The sequence below is a fragment of the Rhagoletis zephyria genome, unplaced genomic scaffold (assembly GCF_001687245.7).
Source record: "Rhagoletis zephyria isolate East Lansing unplaced genomic scaffold, Rhagoletis_zephyria_1.1 Rzeph_scaffold_07285, whole genome shotgun sequence".
NCBI classification, from domain to species: domain Eukaryota; kingdom Metazoa; phylum Arthropoda; class Insecta; order Diptera; family Tephritidae; genus Rhagoletis; species Rhagoletis zephyria.
Window position 1 is genome coordinate 1 of NW_016164368.1, and position 16,537 is coordinate 16,537.

General features: G+C 35.6%; 3 protein-coding genes across 4 annotated transcripts; all 3 read right to left on the bottom strand.

Moving 5' to 3' along the window:
- Positions 1-2,923: 2,923 nt before the first annotated feature.
- On the bottom strand, positions 2,924-7,551 carry Cnb (centriole duplication and spindle assembly protein centrobin). Of its 2 annotated transcripts, XM_017630027.1 has the most exons (8): positions 6,299-7,551; positions 6,158-6,227; positions 5,968-6,074; positions 5,728-5,878; positions 4,171-4,332; positions 3,771-4,108; positions 3,417-3,708; positions 2,924-3,353 (listed from the first exon to the last, which is right to left on the bottom strand). In XM_017630027.1, exons 1-8 carry the CDS (start codon positions 7,195-7,197, stop codon positions 3,210-3,212), a joined length of 2,163 nt encoding a protein of 720 aa, XP_017485516.1. In that variant the 5' UTR covers positions 7,198-7,551; the 3' UTR covers positions 2,924-3,209. The 2 variants fall into 2 exon arrangements, with proteins under 2 accessions (XP_017485516.1, XP_017485517.1); XM_017630028.1 differs by lacking the exon at positions 6,158-6,227 and having other exon boundaries at positions 5,968-6,144.
- A 1,491-nt stretch (positions 7,552-9,042) lies between these two features.
- Positions 9,043-10,394, bottom strand: LOC108374062 (uncharacterized). The gene has a single exon (XM_017630025.1). It carries the CDS (start codon positions 10,194-10,196, stop codon positions 9,435-9,437), a length of 762 nt encoding a protein of 253 aa, XP_017485514.1. The 5' UTR covers positions 10,197-10,394; the 3' UTR covers positions 9,043-9,434.
- Positions 10,395-12,146: 1,752 nt separating this feature from the next.
- Positions 12,147-16,352, bottom strand: LOC108374065 (TOM1-like protein 2). Its single transcript, XM_017630029.1, has 8 exons — positions 15,875-16,352; positions 15,739-15,813; positions 15,517-15,686; positions 15,158-15,447; positions 15,021-15,099; positions 14,782-14,881; positions 13,101-13,151; positions 12,147-12,933 (listed from the first exon to the last, which is right to left on the bottom strand). The coding sequence occupies exons 1-8, from the start codon at positions 16,277-16,279 to the stop codon at positions 12,733-12,735; spliced, it is 1,371 nt and encodes a 456-aa protein (XP_017485518.1). The 5' UTR covers positions 16,280-16,352; the 3' UTR covers positions 12,147-12,732.
- Positions 16,353-16,537: the final 185 nt, after the last annotated feature.

Here is a 16,537-nt window from a genome sequence, read left to right on the forward strand (position 1 = left end):
ATTCACACATACAAGTGTGGGAAACTGAGGGACTTTATGGGAATTCGCCAAAATTTCCACAAATAGCATATAAGTAATAAAGTGGTGGGGTATACAAAATAATAATTTCACTAAAGCATACATACATAATTAAAAACAATAAAACTTTTTCAAAAAAAAAAAATATTAAAAGTCGGCGAAATCGGACATAACCACACCTATCTCCTATGTGAAGCAAATAACTCATAATTAATGTGAGTGAATGCGCCCAGTTATGATTAACCTTATCTAGATACATATCGTCACCATCTATGCGAAAGGTCCCATGTAGAATTTTTCCGAAAATGTGGTTTTTAGATATGTATAGTCGATTCCACAGAAAATATTGTACATAATGGTGATTATTGGTATTCACTATATCNGAAATTTCCACAAATAGCATATAAGTAATAAAGTGGTGGGGTATACAAAATAATAATTTCACTAAAGCATACATACATAATTAAAAAGAATAAAACTTTTTCAAAAAAAAAAAAAATTAAAAGTCGGCGAAATCGGACATAACCACACCTATCTCCTATGTGAAGCAAATAACTCATAATTAATGTGAGTGAAAGCGCCCAGTTATGATTAACCTTACCTAGATACATATCGTCACCATCTATGCGAAAGGTCCCATGTAGAATTTTTCCAAAAATATGGTTTTTACATATGTATAGTCGATTCCACAGAAAATATTGTACATAATGATTATTGGTATTCACTATATGTGTCAGCTTCGTCTGAGGCTATTTCTTATCATGTTCAGGCATTTTGTGTTAATTATTTTGCTCCTTTTGGCGAAAGATTTTTGAGGAACCTAAAATCGTTTTCAGTACTACAACAAGGAAAAGTACAAAAATATTATATTTCACTTATTTACTTTGGCTGATAAAGTTCTGGACGATAGAAAATAAATTATATATGAATTCGCCTTGGTAGAAAATTGTTACAGAAACGAGCTACAGGTCATCAGATCTGCACCGTTTGTTCGATTTTCAAAAAATGCGGTGTCAAATTAAAGGGTTCCAGCTGTAGATGTGCAATAAGGTTTTACTTCTTNCTCCTATGTGAAGCAAATAACTCATAATTAATGTGAGTGAATGCGCCCAGTTATGATTAACCTTATCTAGATACATATCGTCACCATCTATGCGAAAGGTCCCATGTAGAATTTTTCCGAAAATGTGGTTTTTAGATATGTATAGTCGATTCCACAGAAAATATTGTACATAATGGTGATTATTGGTATTCACTATATCTGTCAGCTTCGTCTGAGGCTATTTCTTATCATGTCCAGGCATTTTGTGTTAATTATTTTGCTCCTTTTGGCGAAAGATTTTTGAGGAACCTAAAATCGTTTTCAGTACTACAACAAGGAAAAGAACAAAAATTATATTTCACTTATTTACTTTGGCTGATAAAGTTCTGGACGATAGAAAATAAATTATATATGAATTCACCTTGGTAGAAAATTGTTACAGAAACGAGCTACAGGTCATCAGATCTGCACCGTTTGTTCGATTTTCAAAAAATGCGGTGTCAAATTAAAGGGTTCCAGCTGTAGATGTGCAATAAGGTTTTACTTCTTCGAAAAGAGTTGCCACCAGTTCAAAAATTAAACCAAATTTTTTCAAAAGTGAGGTGTCAAATTAAAGGGCTTGGGCTGTAGATGTGCAGTAGGGCTTTACTTTTTCGAAAAGAGTTGCCACCTTTTAAAAAATGAAGTTCAAAATATTTAAAAAGATGTATATCATTTGAAATGGTTTTAAAAAGATGTNTCAAATTTTTTCAAAAGTGAGGTGTCAAATTAAAGGGCTTGGGCTGTAGATGTGCAGTAGGGCTTTGCTTTTTCGAAAAGAGTTGCCACCTTTTAAAAAATGAAGTACAAAATATTTAAAAAGATGTATATCATTTGAAATGGTTTTAAAAAGATGTTTTTCTTAACTTAACTGTACAAGAGGTGCCGCCTGTTTAATAAATTAAATTCTATTTCAATTAAGGAAATTAGGTAATCGAAATAAATACCCCCATATGAGCGCCAGGCGAAAAGACTTTAAGAAGGTAAAAGTTTGTAAATATTTTGAAGAGGGTTGCCACCTGTTTGTAATGGCGAATTCAGTTAACTTATACACAACGAAATATGTATGTATTAAAATTTTTAAAACAAGAGTGTTAAGAAATTGTTTAACACTAAGGGTATTTTTTAGGTGTTTAAAGAGAGTTGCCACCAGTTTAAAAAGTCAAATTCAAATTCTTTAATAAGGTAAATAGATTATTAAAATATTGGGGTCAATCGAAATATGTTTGACAAGGCTTTGTTCCTGAACTCTATTTAGAGCGTTGCCACATGTTCAAAATATCATATTCAACATAATTCATCAGTTAAACTATTTATCACAATGTCAGGCGAAGGAAATTTATAAAGGTTTTAGCTTGAAAAAAATGTTAAAGAGGGTTGCCACCTATTTGAAATGCCGAATTTAATTTACTTCTATACAATTTAATCAACCATTAATATGCGGGCGTCAAACAAAAGAGTGTTAAGATATATTTAGTTTAAACATTTATAATGCTTGAGGAGGATTGCCACATGTTTAAAGAGTTACGTTCAAAATATTTCGAAATCAAGGTGAATTTAGAAAAATGGAGGGGTTGAGACAATTCATCAGTTAATAGGTATATGTGACATAATGTTAGAAGAAAGAAATTCGCTGTCAAATTGTGGAAGAGAAATTTTATTTCGATGTGTGAACAGCCATTAAGACCATTCTGTCACATTTCGGAAATCAATCTCAGAAATAAAAGTTGCAAGACGTGAGTTTCAACTTGCTCGTGCTGCACTAGCAATCTGCAATTCGCCTTTCAGAATTAAAAAAAACACCTCTTGCTCTTCATATTTGTATTCACTTTGCGCATTCGTCTTCGTATACTTCTTCGTGCTCGTCTTGGTCTCCGCATTAATTATGATAAAAAGAAAAATAAATACATATAAAAATTTATTAACTTGCTATACCATGGTACATTGGTATTAATTTCTTTCTATACGAGTCTTTACACAATATAAAGGTAAATAAGGCAGTTCGTATTCAAAAACTCCTCCGACATAATTACGCGGATGCTATAAGACTTTGTACTTTGGTGTCTAAATACGTTTAAATACATAATTCTAAAACTCAGAAACAAATCTTTTATGCGCGCCAAGGTGGTTTACAACAATTCAAACGTTTATCGGACTTATCTAATTTGCTATTGGATGTCGACGCCTTGGTCTTATTAGCATAGGCTAAAATCTCGTCCAATTTATCGAATTCACTGGGTGATTTGCTAAGTAACTAAAAACAAAAGTTAAGCGTTCATTAGCATAATGCGCTATATTATTTGTCACTTTTACCAACCAATTCTATGTATGCCTGTAGTCTGTCCATTGGTTCTGGCGAAGCCCTCCGATCGTTCACATTATTAAGATTATTTTCCTTTATTTTCAATATTCTATCACGTGGTTTATTCTTTTTGGGAGTTTCATAGTTCCTTTCATCTTTATTTGTATCGTTTTCGATGTTCACTATTGATTCACAGTCTGTATTATTACTTATTTGTTGCGATCGATCACCAGGTGACGTTAATATTTCCAATGCTTTCTGCCACTGATCTTCCATAACGTCATGCAGTTTTTCTGCTATAACAGCTCTAAAATTAATGTTATTTGATTAATGAATTGACAAGATTATTTTTGAGAAATATTAACTAACCTTTTGGCTCTGTAGGCATTTAATTTTGTTTCAAGATCCCCAATTTTCTTGGAGGCGTTCGCAAGTTGTATTCGATACAACTCTACTTCCTCTTTGTGTTTCTCTTGTAGTAAATTCAGTTCCATTTCATTTTTTTCGTTTATAAGTTCTATTTGTTTGACGGCCCGTTCGGCAATTAAACGTTCACGTTCGCGCGCCTCCAACTTCAGTATTTCTTCAGTCTTATCCAACTGCTGTTGAAACTCTTTCATTTTTTGTTCAACACCGCTTTCCAACTGCTGCTGATAATGCGATTTAAGGGTTTTTTGTTGAAGATCAATCTTCTTTTTTAGGCTTGTCTAAATACAAAATACCCGCTTATACTTGTTTTTTTTTTTTACAACAAGAAAATATGAATTACCTCACTTTCCGTTAGACTGGCTATTTTTTCTTGCAACGCTTTTTTCTGTATTTCTAATGTATCGGCCCGAGACTTCTGTTTTTGTTGAAAGTCTTGCAACATTTCTTTTTGGTTTCTTAAAGTAGCGCAATCTTTTTCTAATTCATCACAACGAGTTTTAAGCTGAAAATCAAAAATGTGTTTAATAATGAAAAGTTTCTTTATAAAATCGGCACATAAAAAAAAGTGGTGTGTGCTTTTAACCAGACCCAACACCCACATGACGAGGCGAAAATGGTTCCCATAAGGGAGCACAACACAAGCATTTCTTAGTAGGGAGCCACAGACGTGGACACCCGAACATACACTTGCTTGCAGAGGAGCCCTCGCCAAGGCATGTCAGAAGGCATATATATGAACTGACGGACGAAGTCCAGAGGCTCATAAAGCAACCTCTGGACCCGTCAGCATATCGACAGGCCCTGAGCGGCATTCACAGGGAGTCAGTCTCAAGTTACGTAGACTCCACATCTGTGGCTCCCAACCAGAAACTGCTTGCAGGGCATTATGTTATGCTCCTTGACTGGGAGCATTTTCACCTCGTCATGAAGGTGGTGTTCTGGCGACATCAGGAGGCATCCAGTCGCTGTCCTGAGTGCGGTGTTTTGTGTTGTCTGTAGCTTCATCCACTGCGTCCTACTAGTCCCCGGCGATCACACTGGTGCTGCGTAGTTTAAAACCGGCCGGCCTATTGCCTTGTATGTTGCCAGCAACGTTTCTTTGTCTTTGCCCCAAGTACTGCTTGCTAGCGACTTGAGGACCCTGTTGCGGCTCTGTACTTTATTGACAATAGCGGTTGCGTGCGCAGAGAAGGAGAGCAAACTGTCGAATGTTGCTGGGGCTATTCACCGTCGGAATTGGTGTATCATCGCATGAATTCCCAGCAGTAGCCTGACCTCCTTCGTCCAGGTGGCTAACAAGGCCGCAGAGGATTTCGTAGGGCAAAGGGCTAGGCACTTTGCAGTGGTGAAGCGAGAAAGCTCGGAGAGATATCCGTTTACTTTCGAACACAAGTCATCAATTCCATTCCCAGTCGCCATGATCAAACAATCGTCGGCGTAAGAGACAATCGAGATTCCCTCTGGTGGTTGAGGGAGCTTTGAAATATAAAAGTTGAACAGTAGCGGGTAAAGGACATCACCCTGTGGAACCCCCTGTTTTATTTTCCTGAGTTTACTCGATTTGTCTCTAAACATTACCGACGAGTTTCGACCACTCAGATAATTTGCCGGCCACCGGTTGAGCCTTTGTGGGAGAGAGGAAGCCTCTATATCTACTAGTAGCGTGGAATGGCTGACAGTGTCAAACGCCTTTGACAAGTCCAACGCTACTAGAATCGGTAGTTAGGTTTGGTTGAAAGCACACACAACATTTTTTTCTATGCCGGTGTAATTAGTGAATAAATCAAACTGAAACCTAAGTAAATAATTTAAGATACTCTTATTTGACATCGTTTTTAAATTGCAAAAATATGATTGCCAGAAGGGTAATCATTATTTAATTTTTTTTTTACCCTACCTTCTCGTTTAGATAATCGACCTTAACAAGTTTATCTTTATACTTGGTTAGTTCATTTAGCGCAACTTCCTCTGATCTCTTACATCCATGAAGCTTAACCTCTAGCTCTTCTATTTGTTGTTTATACATATTAGCACATTCATTTGATTTCCTATATTACAAAATCAAAAAAAAAAAATTGTAAATATATAGCTTTACACGTGTAGGGAATATAATATTTCTCTATGCTTGTTGCCTTACCTGGATGAAGTTGAAAGTTCATTTTCGAGCTTCTCACTTTTATCCTGAAATTTCGTTACTAAATTCACAGCCTGCGCCAACTCTTTTTGAAGTGTATCTATTTTGATGTTGCTTTCCGTCTTTTCCTCCTCCAGCTTTGAAACATTTTCTCGCAGCTGACGAGCCTCAGTGTCTAAACTATAAAGGANATGTTGCTTTCCGTCTTTTCCTCCTCCAGCTTTGAAACATTTTCTCGCAGTTGACGAGCCTCAGTGTCTAAACTATAAAGGAGTAAATTTATTATTAGCTGAGCGGTACATTCCAAATTAAAAAAAAAAATACAAATACTTACATTTTACATTCAGATTGGGCATTGCAGATTGCTGCATCTTTTGCACGATCCACTTCGATGGCCACTGACAATCTTTGTTGATATTCAAGAAGACGCGTTTGTAACGCATGTACGGTGCGCTCCAGGTGTTGACGTCGCAGCTGTTCCTCTATAAATACAGAATTCTGCGGGGCAGCGCAAGCAATAGCAGTACCTTGTCCGCTTTTACCCCAGATTTCACTTAAACTAATTAAATTCAGATCTGCACCCTTGGTCCCTTTCACTTCTGAATAAGCTGACTGATAACAATTGCCTTTAGTTTTACATTTATCCATTGTTTGCGGCTTGTATAATTCATTATTTGGATTTAAATGTAAATTGATTATTTGTTCTCGGTTACGATCACCTAAGAAATCATCAATCTCCGTTAGTATACCTCCAGCATCATTTTTATAAAAGTCATCTGTTCCGCCTATACATTTTGGGGTAGAGTGAACCAGCCCCGCCCTTGTGTTGTGTTCAGCTCGTGTACCATTTGAAATCGTAGAAATATCAGAAGTCGCAATGAAATGGCAGTCTTTTTCACGTTCCATTAACTTCAATCGGGAATTGATTTCTTGTAGTTCAGCATTTCTGTTTGCTGTAAGCAGTTCATGTGTACGCAGAGTGGTGGAATCCATGATGATTTTATTTGAGTCGGTAAGTGTGGTATCCATAGATTGGCATGGCTTCTTTGAATGGAGTGGCTGACTTGTATAACCGTTTACAGCGTTGAAATGATTTTCATTCCAATTAACTGCAGCTGGCGGAGTTATTAACGTATGAATTGTCCGAAACTCTTCCAACTCCTCAGGCGTTGCTGTGACAAAGTAATTCGGTGGTATCAACAGCAAAATATCAGTATCACCTGAATCACTCATTACACCGCATTACCGCGCAGATTCTAACAAAAATAGAGCATAATTTCTATTAATCGAATAAAACAAGTTTGCGTATGCCAAAGTGAATTCAAATATTTGCAAGTAGTGATGGCACGATTAATTGAATAACCGATTATGTTCGGTTGTTTTCATTCGGTTACCGATTTAATAGTATCGAAATTTTCGTTTCGATTAGTCGAGCAGGTATGACCATATTTTCATTTTATTTTCCGAATTCGGTGTTGCGAATTTTCTTCTTTTTTCTATGGAAGATAACAAGCAACACCATTACCAAACAGATAAATGCCAAACATCAATGGGCTACAAAACTTCATACTGAAAATCTGTCTAAGAAATCTAATTAAAAAGCTGGAATTTTTTGTTGATACTTTTTTTGTTAATATTGCAAAATTGTTGATTTATTTATATTTATAGTTTTTTTGCTAAACAATAAGCTATATTTAAAAAAATACCTAAAATTTAATAACAAAAAAAAATCTTGTGCACTATAATTTTGACACGGGGTGAAGTCAGTTTTTACAACTTACAAATGGTTTTTATTAACTTTCGATTTTAATCGAAATGACCGATTAATCGGTAAATCTCTTACGATTAATTGCAATTATTAATCGATTGCTTTCGATTAATCAATTAACCGGTTAATCGATTATTAATTATTTTTGCCATCACTAATTGCAAGTTTATTTTGACGTACATATCTGTGTTCGTATGGAAAAGTAGCTTATGTCGAAAGGCTGGCTTTAGTATAATGCGGCAATCCCTTTATTTTTTAAACGGCAAGGAATTTTTTGATGAGACTTAATAGGAATATTGACTTGCAAGTATCGGAACTATTTCTTCCACGCTTATTTGCCAAAAGTTGTTCAACAGCTTAGCGCCAGTGAGTCATTCGCAATCGTATGCTGCGAATGCCGATTTATATTAAAGCCAGCCTTTCGACATAAGCTACTTTTCCATATGAACACAGATATATAAGGCTTCTGCTCCACAGGAAAACACTGATATCGTGATAACCTGTGACATAACATTTTTGGAGACCGCCTATTTCGAATAGGCGAATATATGTAGCTCTTACGTACATCATTGAAATTGAAGCTATATTTTCAATGAAGTTGGTCGGCGCCAACTTTCGCTAACTTTTGATTAACTAATCGCCTGTGAAGTCAAACAATGCAAACAGCGCATTAGCGAATAGAACTCTGAAATTACTTATTGTGAATGTAAATGAGCACAACAAAAACAACCCTGTTTGGCATAACTTGAGCATTACACGATCAAGAACTTGCATTTCAAGTGGCAATAGTCGCCTTCCCAACTCAATTCCCAATTTTTGTTCTGCGTTAATTTGATTTAATTATTCATTACAACGCTTTTAAACGTGTGGAATTAACTTTCTTCAGTTAAAGCAAAGAGTGAAATAGAGGTTCTTGTGATGTAGACAAAAATGCTCAGCTGACGAACTCGCAAACTTTTTTCTCAAAACCTGTTATACCATGTTCTGACCGACATCGAAAACTATGTTTCGTGCTTAAAACTGGTTTTTGACCTAAACTTGTGTTTTCGTCCATGTAAAATCTGTCAAACGAAAACCAGTTTTCGCTGAAAACTACTTGAAAACTCACGGCCGGTGAACGGAACAGCCGGGTGAACAGCCTTCAGCCCACACCCAAGAACTCGTTTTCAAAGTGTTTTCGTTGGGCGTCAGAACATGGTAATACAAGTCGCGTTCTTGCGTGATTTTTAGTTCATTCGCACATATGTACATATGGATGTATAATACAATTTTTATGAAATATTTTGTGAAAATATTTAACATTCTCAAAATTAGGTTGCTTCTTTTTTCATTACTTTAATTTGATTATATATATAAATTAATGTATTTAATTATTTATTTAAAGCTATTCAAAAGCCTTGCGCGGATACCCACGCTACTAACAAAAATTCTTTATTGAATCAATTATCTGTTTGAAGCTCTTACTTCCTATAAAATGTTTGTTATGGTATAAATAAAAATTATTTTTTACCTAGCATTTAGTATTTCAGAAGTATAGATTATTTTTCCGAATTTTTGAATACAACGGCTGAATACAAATGGCGCGAACATGGACATTCATATACACATATGTATGTGTGTGTGTGTTTTCTATATAAATGAAAAGATAATCACCCAACTTCATTCCTAACACTGTATTTAACTCCTTGGTGTATAAAAATTATTACTCATTTGTATTAGGCGGCGTGAGGCGTTGTGTGGGTGCATCAAAATCACTCTCTGCTTTGGGGCTGTCAATCGCATCCGAATTTGAACCTTCACTAAAATCATGGTCCATTCCATCGCCAGTGCTCCCCTGGAAATTATGTGCAGCATTCATGTTTTCTGCGCCCTTCATCTTTTTATCCATATTCTCTATTTTGTTCTGCAGCGTTGATATTTTTTCTTTTTTTGTATTCAATAAAGCAAGAAATTTTTGCAGCATTTTCTGCTTCCACTCTTCTTTTTCTCGTAACACTTGTTCAACGTCTTCAATTAGACGAGCAATGGTATCATTTGTTTTTTGGGTTTCGTTTCCACTTCCGTCCGTATCTATTATTTTGATCGCAACCTCCAGCATTTCATAACTTTTATCAGCTTCAGTAAGCTTTATTTCCAAATACTGAATGCAGAATTCTTTATTTTTGTTTACTCTAAGGATTTTTCTTTCGTTATCCAGCTCTATCTCAAAGCCAGGTAAGCCGATGTTACTGGTAAGCACACTTTTACACTCTCCACGGAAATCATTCAATGGTATTTCTAATTCTGCTGCAGGTTCCTCGAAATCCTTGGCGAGTAATAGGCCTTTGTAATATAAGCCGGAATTCGAATATTTTAGATATAAGCTAACGGCATCATCATGCCACTCACTATGCAGATAAATATAGCATTTACGATCTGCTCCTGGACTTTTGAGCAAAAGCTTTTTTAGAAAAACTGAATCCATCTCTTTTGTGTCCAAATAAACAAATGGTAAAATGGTTCTTGTGAAATCGTACACGAAAAGAAAAACATTTAACAGCTGTTGTTTACATTAAACAATCATAATGCTAGGGCCACACTTCAAATTGCAAACTGTAATCGAACGTTTTATCGATTTCCCCATTTGCTTAATGGCAGAGTTATTGGGGTAGGAATAATACGGAATAATAGACCCGCCTGAAGGAAACAAATTAATAATGTTACATATATTTGCAGCTCATGGTTTTTAGTCGTTTGCTTTATTCCGCGGCTTTTGTTAAAACCATTTAAAATTTGAAATCAGATTTTCAATTAAAAACCTACTAAAAATGGAAATTCGATAAAAGTTTGATAAGTACATACATATGCATATACGAAAATCATATGCTTCAGNCGCGGCTTTTGTTAAAACCATTTAAAATTTGAAATCAGATTTTCAATTAAAAACCTACTAAAAATTGAAATTCGATAAAAGTTTGATAAGTACATACATATGCATATACGAAAATCATATGCTTCAAGGCCGGTGGTTCCATGTCTGGTTAACACAAATCGGAGGTAGAAGCTCCGGTTAAATACAGCAACTGCTTTATCGATTCCATGTTATATGCATGACGTCCAAATCGTCGATAATGATGTACTGGTGATAACCAGACATTGAATTGATAACCAGCACCAGTGTGGTCGCCGGGGACTAGTAGGACGCAGTGGATGAAGCTACAGACAGCACAAAACACAGCACTCAGGACAGCGTCCGGATGCCTCCTGATGTCACCAGAACACCACCTCCATGATGAGGCGAAAATGCTCCCAATTAGGGAGCACAACACGAAGCTCTGCAAACAGTTTCTGGTTGGGAGCCACAGATGTGGCCACCCAAATAGACAGCTGCTTGCAGAGGAGCCCTCGCCAAGGCACGTCAGGAGGCATCTATATGAACTGACGGACGAAGTCCAGAGGTTCATTAAGCAGCCTCTGGATCCGTCAGCTTACAGACAGGCCCTGAACGGCATTCACAGGGACGCAGTCTCGAGTTATGTAGACTCTAGACCTGTGAATGCCGTTCTAGGCACACAAACACCGGACATTGACGCGACAGAGCTCCATCTGCCTCGGGAGACCAGAACAACAATAGCCCAACTTCGCTCAGGCTACTGCATCAGGCTAAACTCCTACCTGAGTAGGCTAAATGCGGATGTGCCGAATGAATGTCCGGCATGCGGAGAGACCCCTCACGACTCGAAACATCTCTTCGCATGCCCGGAAAACCCTACAACCCTAACGGCGTCGTCCCTGTGGACCGACCCCATAGTGGCTGCACGCTTCTTGGGGCTGCCGTTAATGGAACGCGACAACGACTGAGATATCAACCGATCTGGGCGGGGTTGTTGTAGCCGCTACAACAACAACAACAACCATACATTGAACAACCGGCCCTTAAAGTTCAACCTGCATTTTAAGAAGTTAAGTGGGGTAGCTACTCCGTGCCATGGCTATCATAGGGGAGGATCAAAGCGGTTTGAAACACTGCACTGTAAAAGCAGCTTTGGTCATTATCGATTTTCATTGGCGCATCAAGGGTGTTGATTGTTTCGTTAATGGCTGTTATGGACGGATGAATCCTCTTACAAAACACTCATTGAGAATTTCCGCGATATACATTTGCAATAAATTAAATAGCACATCTTCTAGTAGTAGTATTTATTATGTTTAAACATCATAATTTGTTTTCATAATAGGATTGTAAATAAAATGTATAATTAATAAGTTAATATGAATACATAATTTTATATTTTAATTGCATAAAAGCAATTGTAGATTGATAAATTTTTGTTCACTGAAAAACAGCTACTATTCAATTTGGAATCCCCCATACATTATATATGAATGTGTGTATAGAAGTATTTATGTATGTACATTAAAGCAAAATAATAAAATAATTTTGATTACAATTTGGTTTATAAACAAAACTTAAATTACACAAAAGTTACTAGAAAATATTAACAATCAAATACATGTAATGCACCTAAATAAGGAAAGAACAAATTTATAGTCTTTATCGAGTTAAATATTTGTATACTCAATACATATAAATGTATGTATGTACAATAGTTAAATGAATTTAACGTTTGAGCTTTGGTCAATACATATATGTTTGTTTTAACATCTTACTTGACAAACAATGTCTCAAAAAAATGTAGCAATTTTACCACACGAAATACATGATATACATACATATATAGAGTGAAATTCATTATACAAACTAAGTAATTTCATAATGAAACGCAAGCCCAAAAACTAAGTAATGCATATGCGCAAGAAATGATTTCACATATGGCTTTGTTTAGCTGCAATCAATACTTATACAGTAAATAACATATTTTTGAAATATACTTGGAAATCATAACTTTCCATTCTTACGCACTTTTAAATGATAATAAATACATTACATATTTGCAAATGCTAGCTGTAGACATTTAAAAAATGGTTATGTTATATGTGCGACTCCTGAACGTGAATCCTCATAGAATAAGCAAATCATCATCACCGGGTTTTTTAGTCGATTTCTTTTGGTTATCAACTCCGACGGCATTATTTGCGCTGGTATTCGAGTTGGTTGCCGTTAGGTTTGGAAGATTTTCGGCGGCTGCTGCTCTCTCTTCCAAAAATTTATCAAACTCTGTGCTCGTTAAGGTTTCCTCAAATCCCTCAGCGCCCTCTTTCTGCAAATTTCAATAGTTTACTCAAAGTCGTAAATAAATATGTATCATATGTATGTACATATATACGAAGATTATTGTTTAAAAATTGTTTGAAAAGTTAAAACAAACACTATACAGGCGTGATCATATAATAAACTAAAAACTACATAATTATCCTGATTACTTACAGAACTGCCTAACCATGCCTCCATCTCATCAACTTCGTTTTCTCTTGCCGGCTTGGGTTATGAATCATTCAAAATACGTAACCGAAAAATAACAAATTAAAAAAGCATAAATTTATTACAGGAACGTAAATCTGTACATACATACATACACACAAATAAAAAAAAATGCTTTAGAACATGTACATATCGTCGTTTAAAGTGCAAAACCGCGTATCAACAAAAAGCAAAACCGCGTATCAGCAAAATGCAAAACCGCGTATGTGAAGTTTTAGAAATTATTTTCTAGAGTGTAAAAACACTCATATTTCAAAATGTTTCTCNAAGTCGTAAATAAATATGTATCATATGTATGTACATATATACGAAGATTATTGTTTAAAAATTGTTTGAAAAGTTAAAAACAAACACTATACAGGCCTTGATCATATAATAAACTAAAAACTACATAATTATCCTGATTACTTACAGAACTGCCTAACCATGCCTCCATCTCATCAACTTCGTTTTCTCTTGCCGGCTTGGGTTATGAATCATTCAAAATACGTAACCGAAAAATAACAAATTAAAAAAGCATAAATTTATTACAGGAACGTAAATCTGTACATACATACATACACACAAATAAAAAAAAATGCTTTAGAACATGTACATATCGTCGTTTAAAGTGCAAAACCGCGTATCAACAAAAAGCAAAACCGCGTATCAGCAAAATGCAAAACCGCGTATGTGAAGTTTTAGAAATTATTTTCTAGAGTGTAAAAACACTCATATTTCAAAATGTTTCTCTTTTTTTATAAAGAAATCGCATTTCTGCCTAGTATATTTCAGGACGAATGGATAAGGATTGAGCCAAGAGCTTGTGAGAGCAAATCCAATTTTTGGCAGCCAATGTCAGTTACGCGGTTTTGCAGAATGAAGATACGCGGTTTTGTACTTTAAACGACGATATATATAAATTTACAAATACAAGTATATAAATGAATACACTCTACACACTGGGCTTAATATTAAAAAAGTTCTACTCACTTTACTTATAGCCGCAGTTTCTTTAGTACGCTTGAAAGGTAAATTAATACTACCAGCTGCTGCATCAACTGTGGGAATGTCTTTCAACAGATCGCTTTTGCTGGAAAAGTGTGATTATTAATAAATGAAGATAAAATGTAGCAAATAAGTCCATAGAGAAAGAAAATAATTGAAATTAAATACATAAAGAAGTAAGATGAAATAAAAATACTGNTAAAAAAGTTCTACTCACTTTACTTATAGCCGCAGTTTCTTTAGTACGCTTGAAAGGTAAATTAATACTACCAGCTGCTGCATCAACTGTGGGAATGTCTTTCAACAGATCGCTTTTGCTGGAAAAGTGTGATTATTAATAAATGAAGAGAAAATGTAGCAAATAAGTCCATGGAGAAAGAAAATAATTGAAATTAAACACATAAAGAAGTAAGATGAAATAAAAATACTATTTTCATTCTGGAAAATGANTAGTATATTTCAGGACGAATGGATAAGGATTGAGCCAAGAGCTTGTGTGAGCAAATCCAATTTTTGGCAGCCAATGTCAGTTACGCGGTTTTGTACTTTAAACGACGATATATATAAATTTACAAATACAAGTATATAAATGAATACACTCTACTCACTGGGCTTAATATTAAAAAAAAGTTCTACTCACTTTACTTATAGCCGCAGTTTCTTTAGTACGCTTGAAAGGTAAATTAATACTACCAGCTGCTGCATCAACTGTGGGAATGTCTTTCAACAGATCGCTTTTGCTGGAAAAGTGTGATTATTAATAAATGAAGAGAAAATGTAGCAAATAAGTCCATGGAGAAAGAAAATAATTGAAATTAAACACATAAAGAAGTAAGATGAAATAAAAATACTATTTTCATTCTGGAAAATGATATGTACTTATTTGTGTCGGTCCTCGATTGCGCCAACATATCGAATTCATCCACATCTTTGTTTTGAGGTTTAGCTGCACTCGTGTCTGCAAAAAATTTTCAATTGAGTATTTAATTGATTAAAAATATTTTTATATTCTTTACTCATAAAGCTAAATGAATTTGATAGTTTATCGACTCTTGCATCCAGATCTATTAACCGTGGATCATTTTCTATTGTGCCAGCTTGTGAGGCACTAGTTGGTGGCGGTGCCCCTATAGCAGCGCCTAAAATAGCGGAAGGCGAGGTAGCACTGCTGCTAGATCGATTCTTTTCGTATCGTTGGTGGCGCAAGAATAAATTGTTTAGTTCATCATTAAGGCGTAGTAACTCAGCTGTTAGTTCGTCGTCATTAATTCGCCCAATTAAATCGACAATACGGCCTTGCATTTCTCTGAAATCAAGCGGAAAAATCATTTATATGAGTGCATTGGTCTATTGTTGATAATAATTATTAATTTACTTGCAAGTTGATGTTAATTCAGTCAGCAAAGCATAGTCGTCTGGATCCTCCTGTCCTGGTTTCAACTCAGTAAGCATTTCCCCAAGTACAGACATATTATGGGCCACGATTTCCAATTCTGATTGTAATTTAGCTGTTTGCTCTGCACTCAAAACGGTGGGTCCATTACTCTAAAAATTTAGCATTATAACAAATTCAAGGCAAAAATTTTGTAAATTTTACATGTGGTGCTATGGGCATTGCGTGTTGTGGAGAAATCGTTTGTTGAACATGTTGCGGCGGAGGCTCGGGTACACTCTACATAAATGCAGTACCAATTAATTTCATATACTATTAGATATTAAAGCTAGCTACTTACACGCTGTGGGGTATAAATTGGTGCCAAGTTCTCAATATCCGTTTGCGGGAATTCGATTCCCTTATTCTTCAACTCCATATACATTTGTGTAACACCATTCAAATCGGGTTGATTTTTAAAAGCATCCGCCCAAATTTGAATTAAGCTCAAAACTTTTTCCTGCATCAAAGCTGGTGGGTCATTTTTGGGACCAATTAATTTGACCAGTTCCTGAATGAAATCCTTCTGAGCAACTAAAACATGAAACGCCTTGCCACAGTTTTTGACGCAAGTCTCCAATACAGTAAGAGTATACATGATAACTTGATTATCTTTCCCAGCATTTTGAGAGAGCCTTTTCCGTATGGCTTTCATGGCGTCACGTGCCGTGTCAGAAGATTCATTAATCATATCGCATATTTCCATATTTAGGGCCCAATTTTCCGATGCCAGGGAGCTGTCGGTGGCTTGCTCTGGAAAATCAGAAATGCAAAAATCATGTTAATGTTTTTTTCAGAAATCCGTTGTGTATAAAGCACAAAAGTAGCACATCACTTAAAAATTTAGTGTAAAACTGATAAAGAATATGGTAAATAGCACAATATATTATTGAGCGTTAGCACAATAGTGTGAACAAAATAAATTTCGCTTTATACTAGGGCTAGTAGCTCTATCCAAATTTTT

Excerpts from the sequence above, each read along its gene's own strand:
- Cnb (XM_017630028.1), bottom strand. The coding sequence starts at position 7,197 with ATGAGTGATTCAGGTGATACTGATATTTTGCTGTTGATACCACCGAAT. Across the intron at positions 4,333-5,727 it reads TCGATTATCTAAACGAGAAG|CTTAAAACTCGTTGTGATGA; the intron begins GTAGGGTAAAAA and ends TTTGATTTTCAG. Across the intron at positions 3,709-3,770 it reads AATGCCTACAGAGCCAAAAG|AGCTGTTATAGCAGAAAAAC; the intron begins GTTAGTTAATAT and ends CATTAATTTTAG.
- LOC108374062 (XM_017630025.1), bottom strand. The coding sequence starts at position 10,196 with ATGGATTCAGTTTTTCTAAAAAAGCTTTTGCTCAAAAGTCCAGGAGCA.
- LOC108374065 (XM_017630029.1), bottom strand. The coding sequence starts at position 16,279 with ATGGAAATATGCGATATGATTAATGAATCTTCTGACACGGCACGTGAC. Across the intron at positions 15,100-15,157 it reads AAATTCATTTAGCTTTATGA|ACACGAGTGCAGCTAAACCT; the intron begins GTAAAGAATATA and ends AATTTTTTGCAG. Across the intron at positions 13,152-14,781 it reads AAACTGCGGCTATAAGTAAA|CCGGCAAGAGAAAACGAAGT; the intron begins GTGAGTAGAACT and ends TCATAACCCAAG.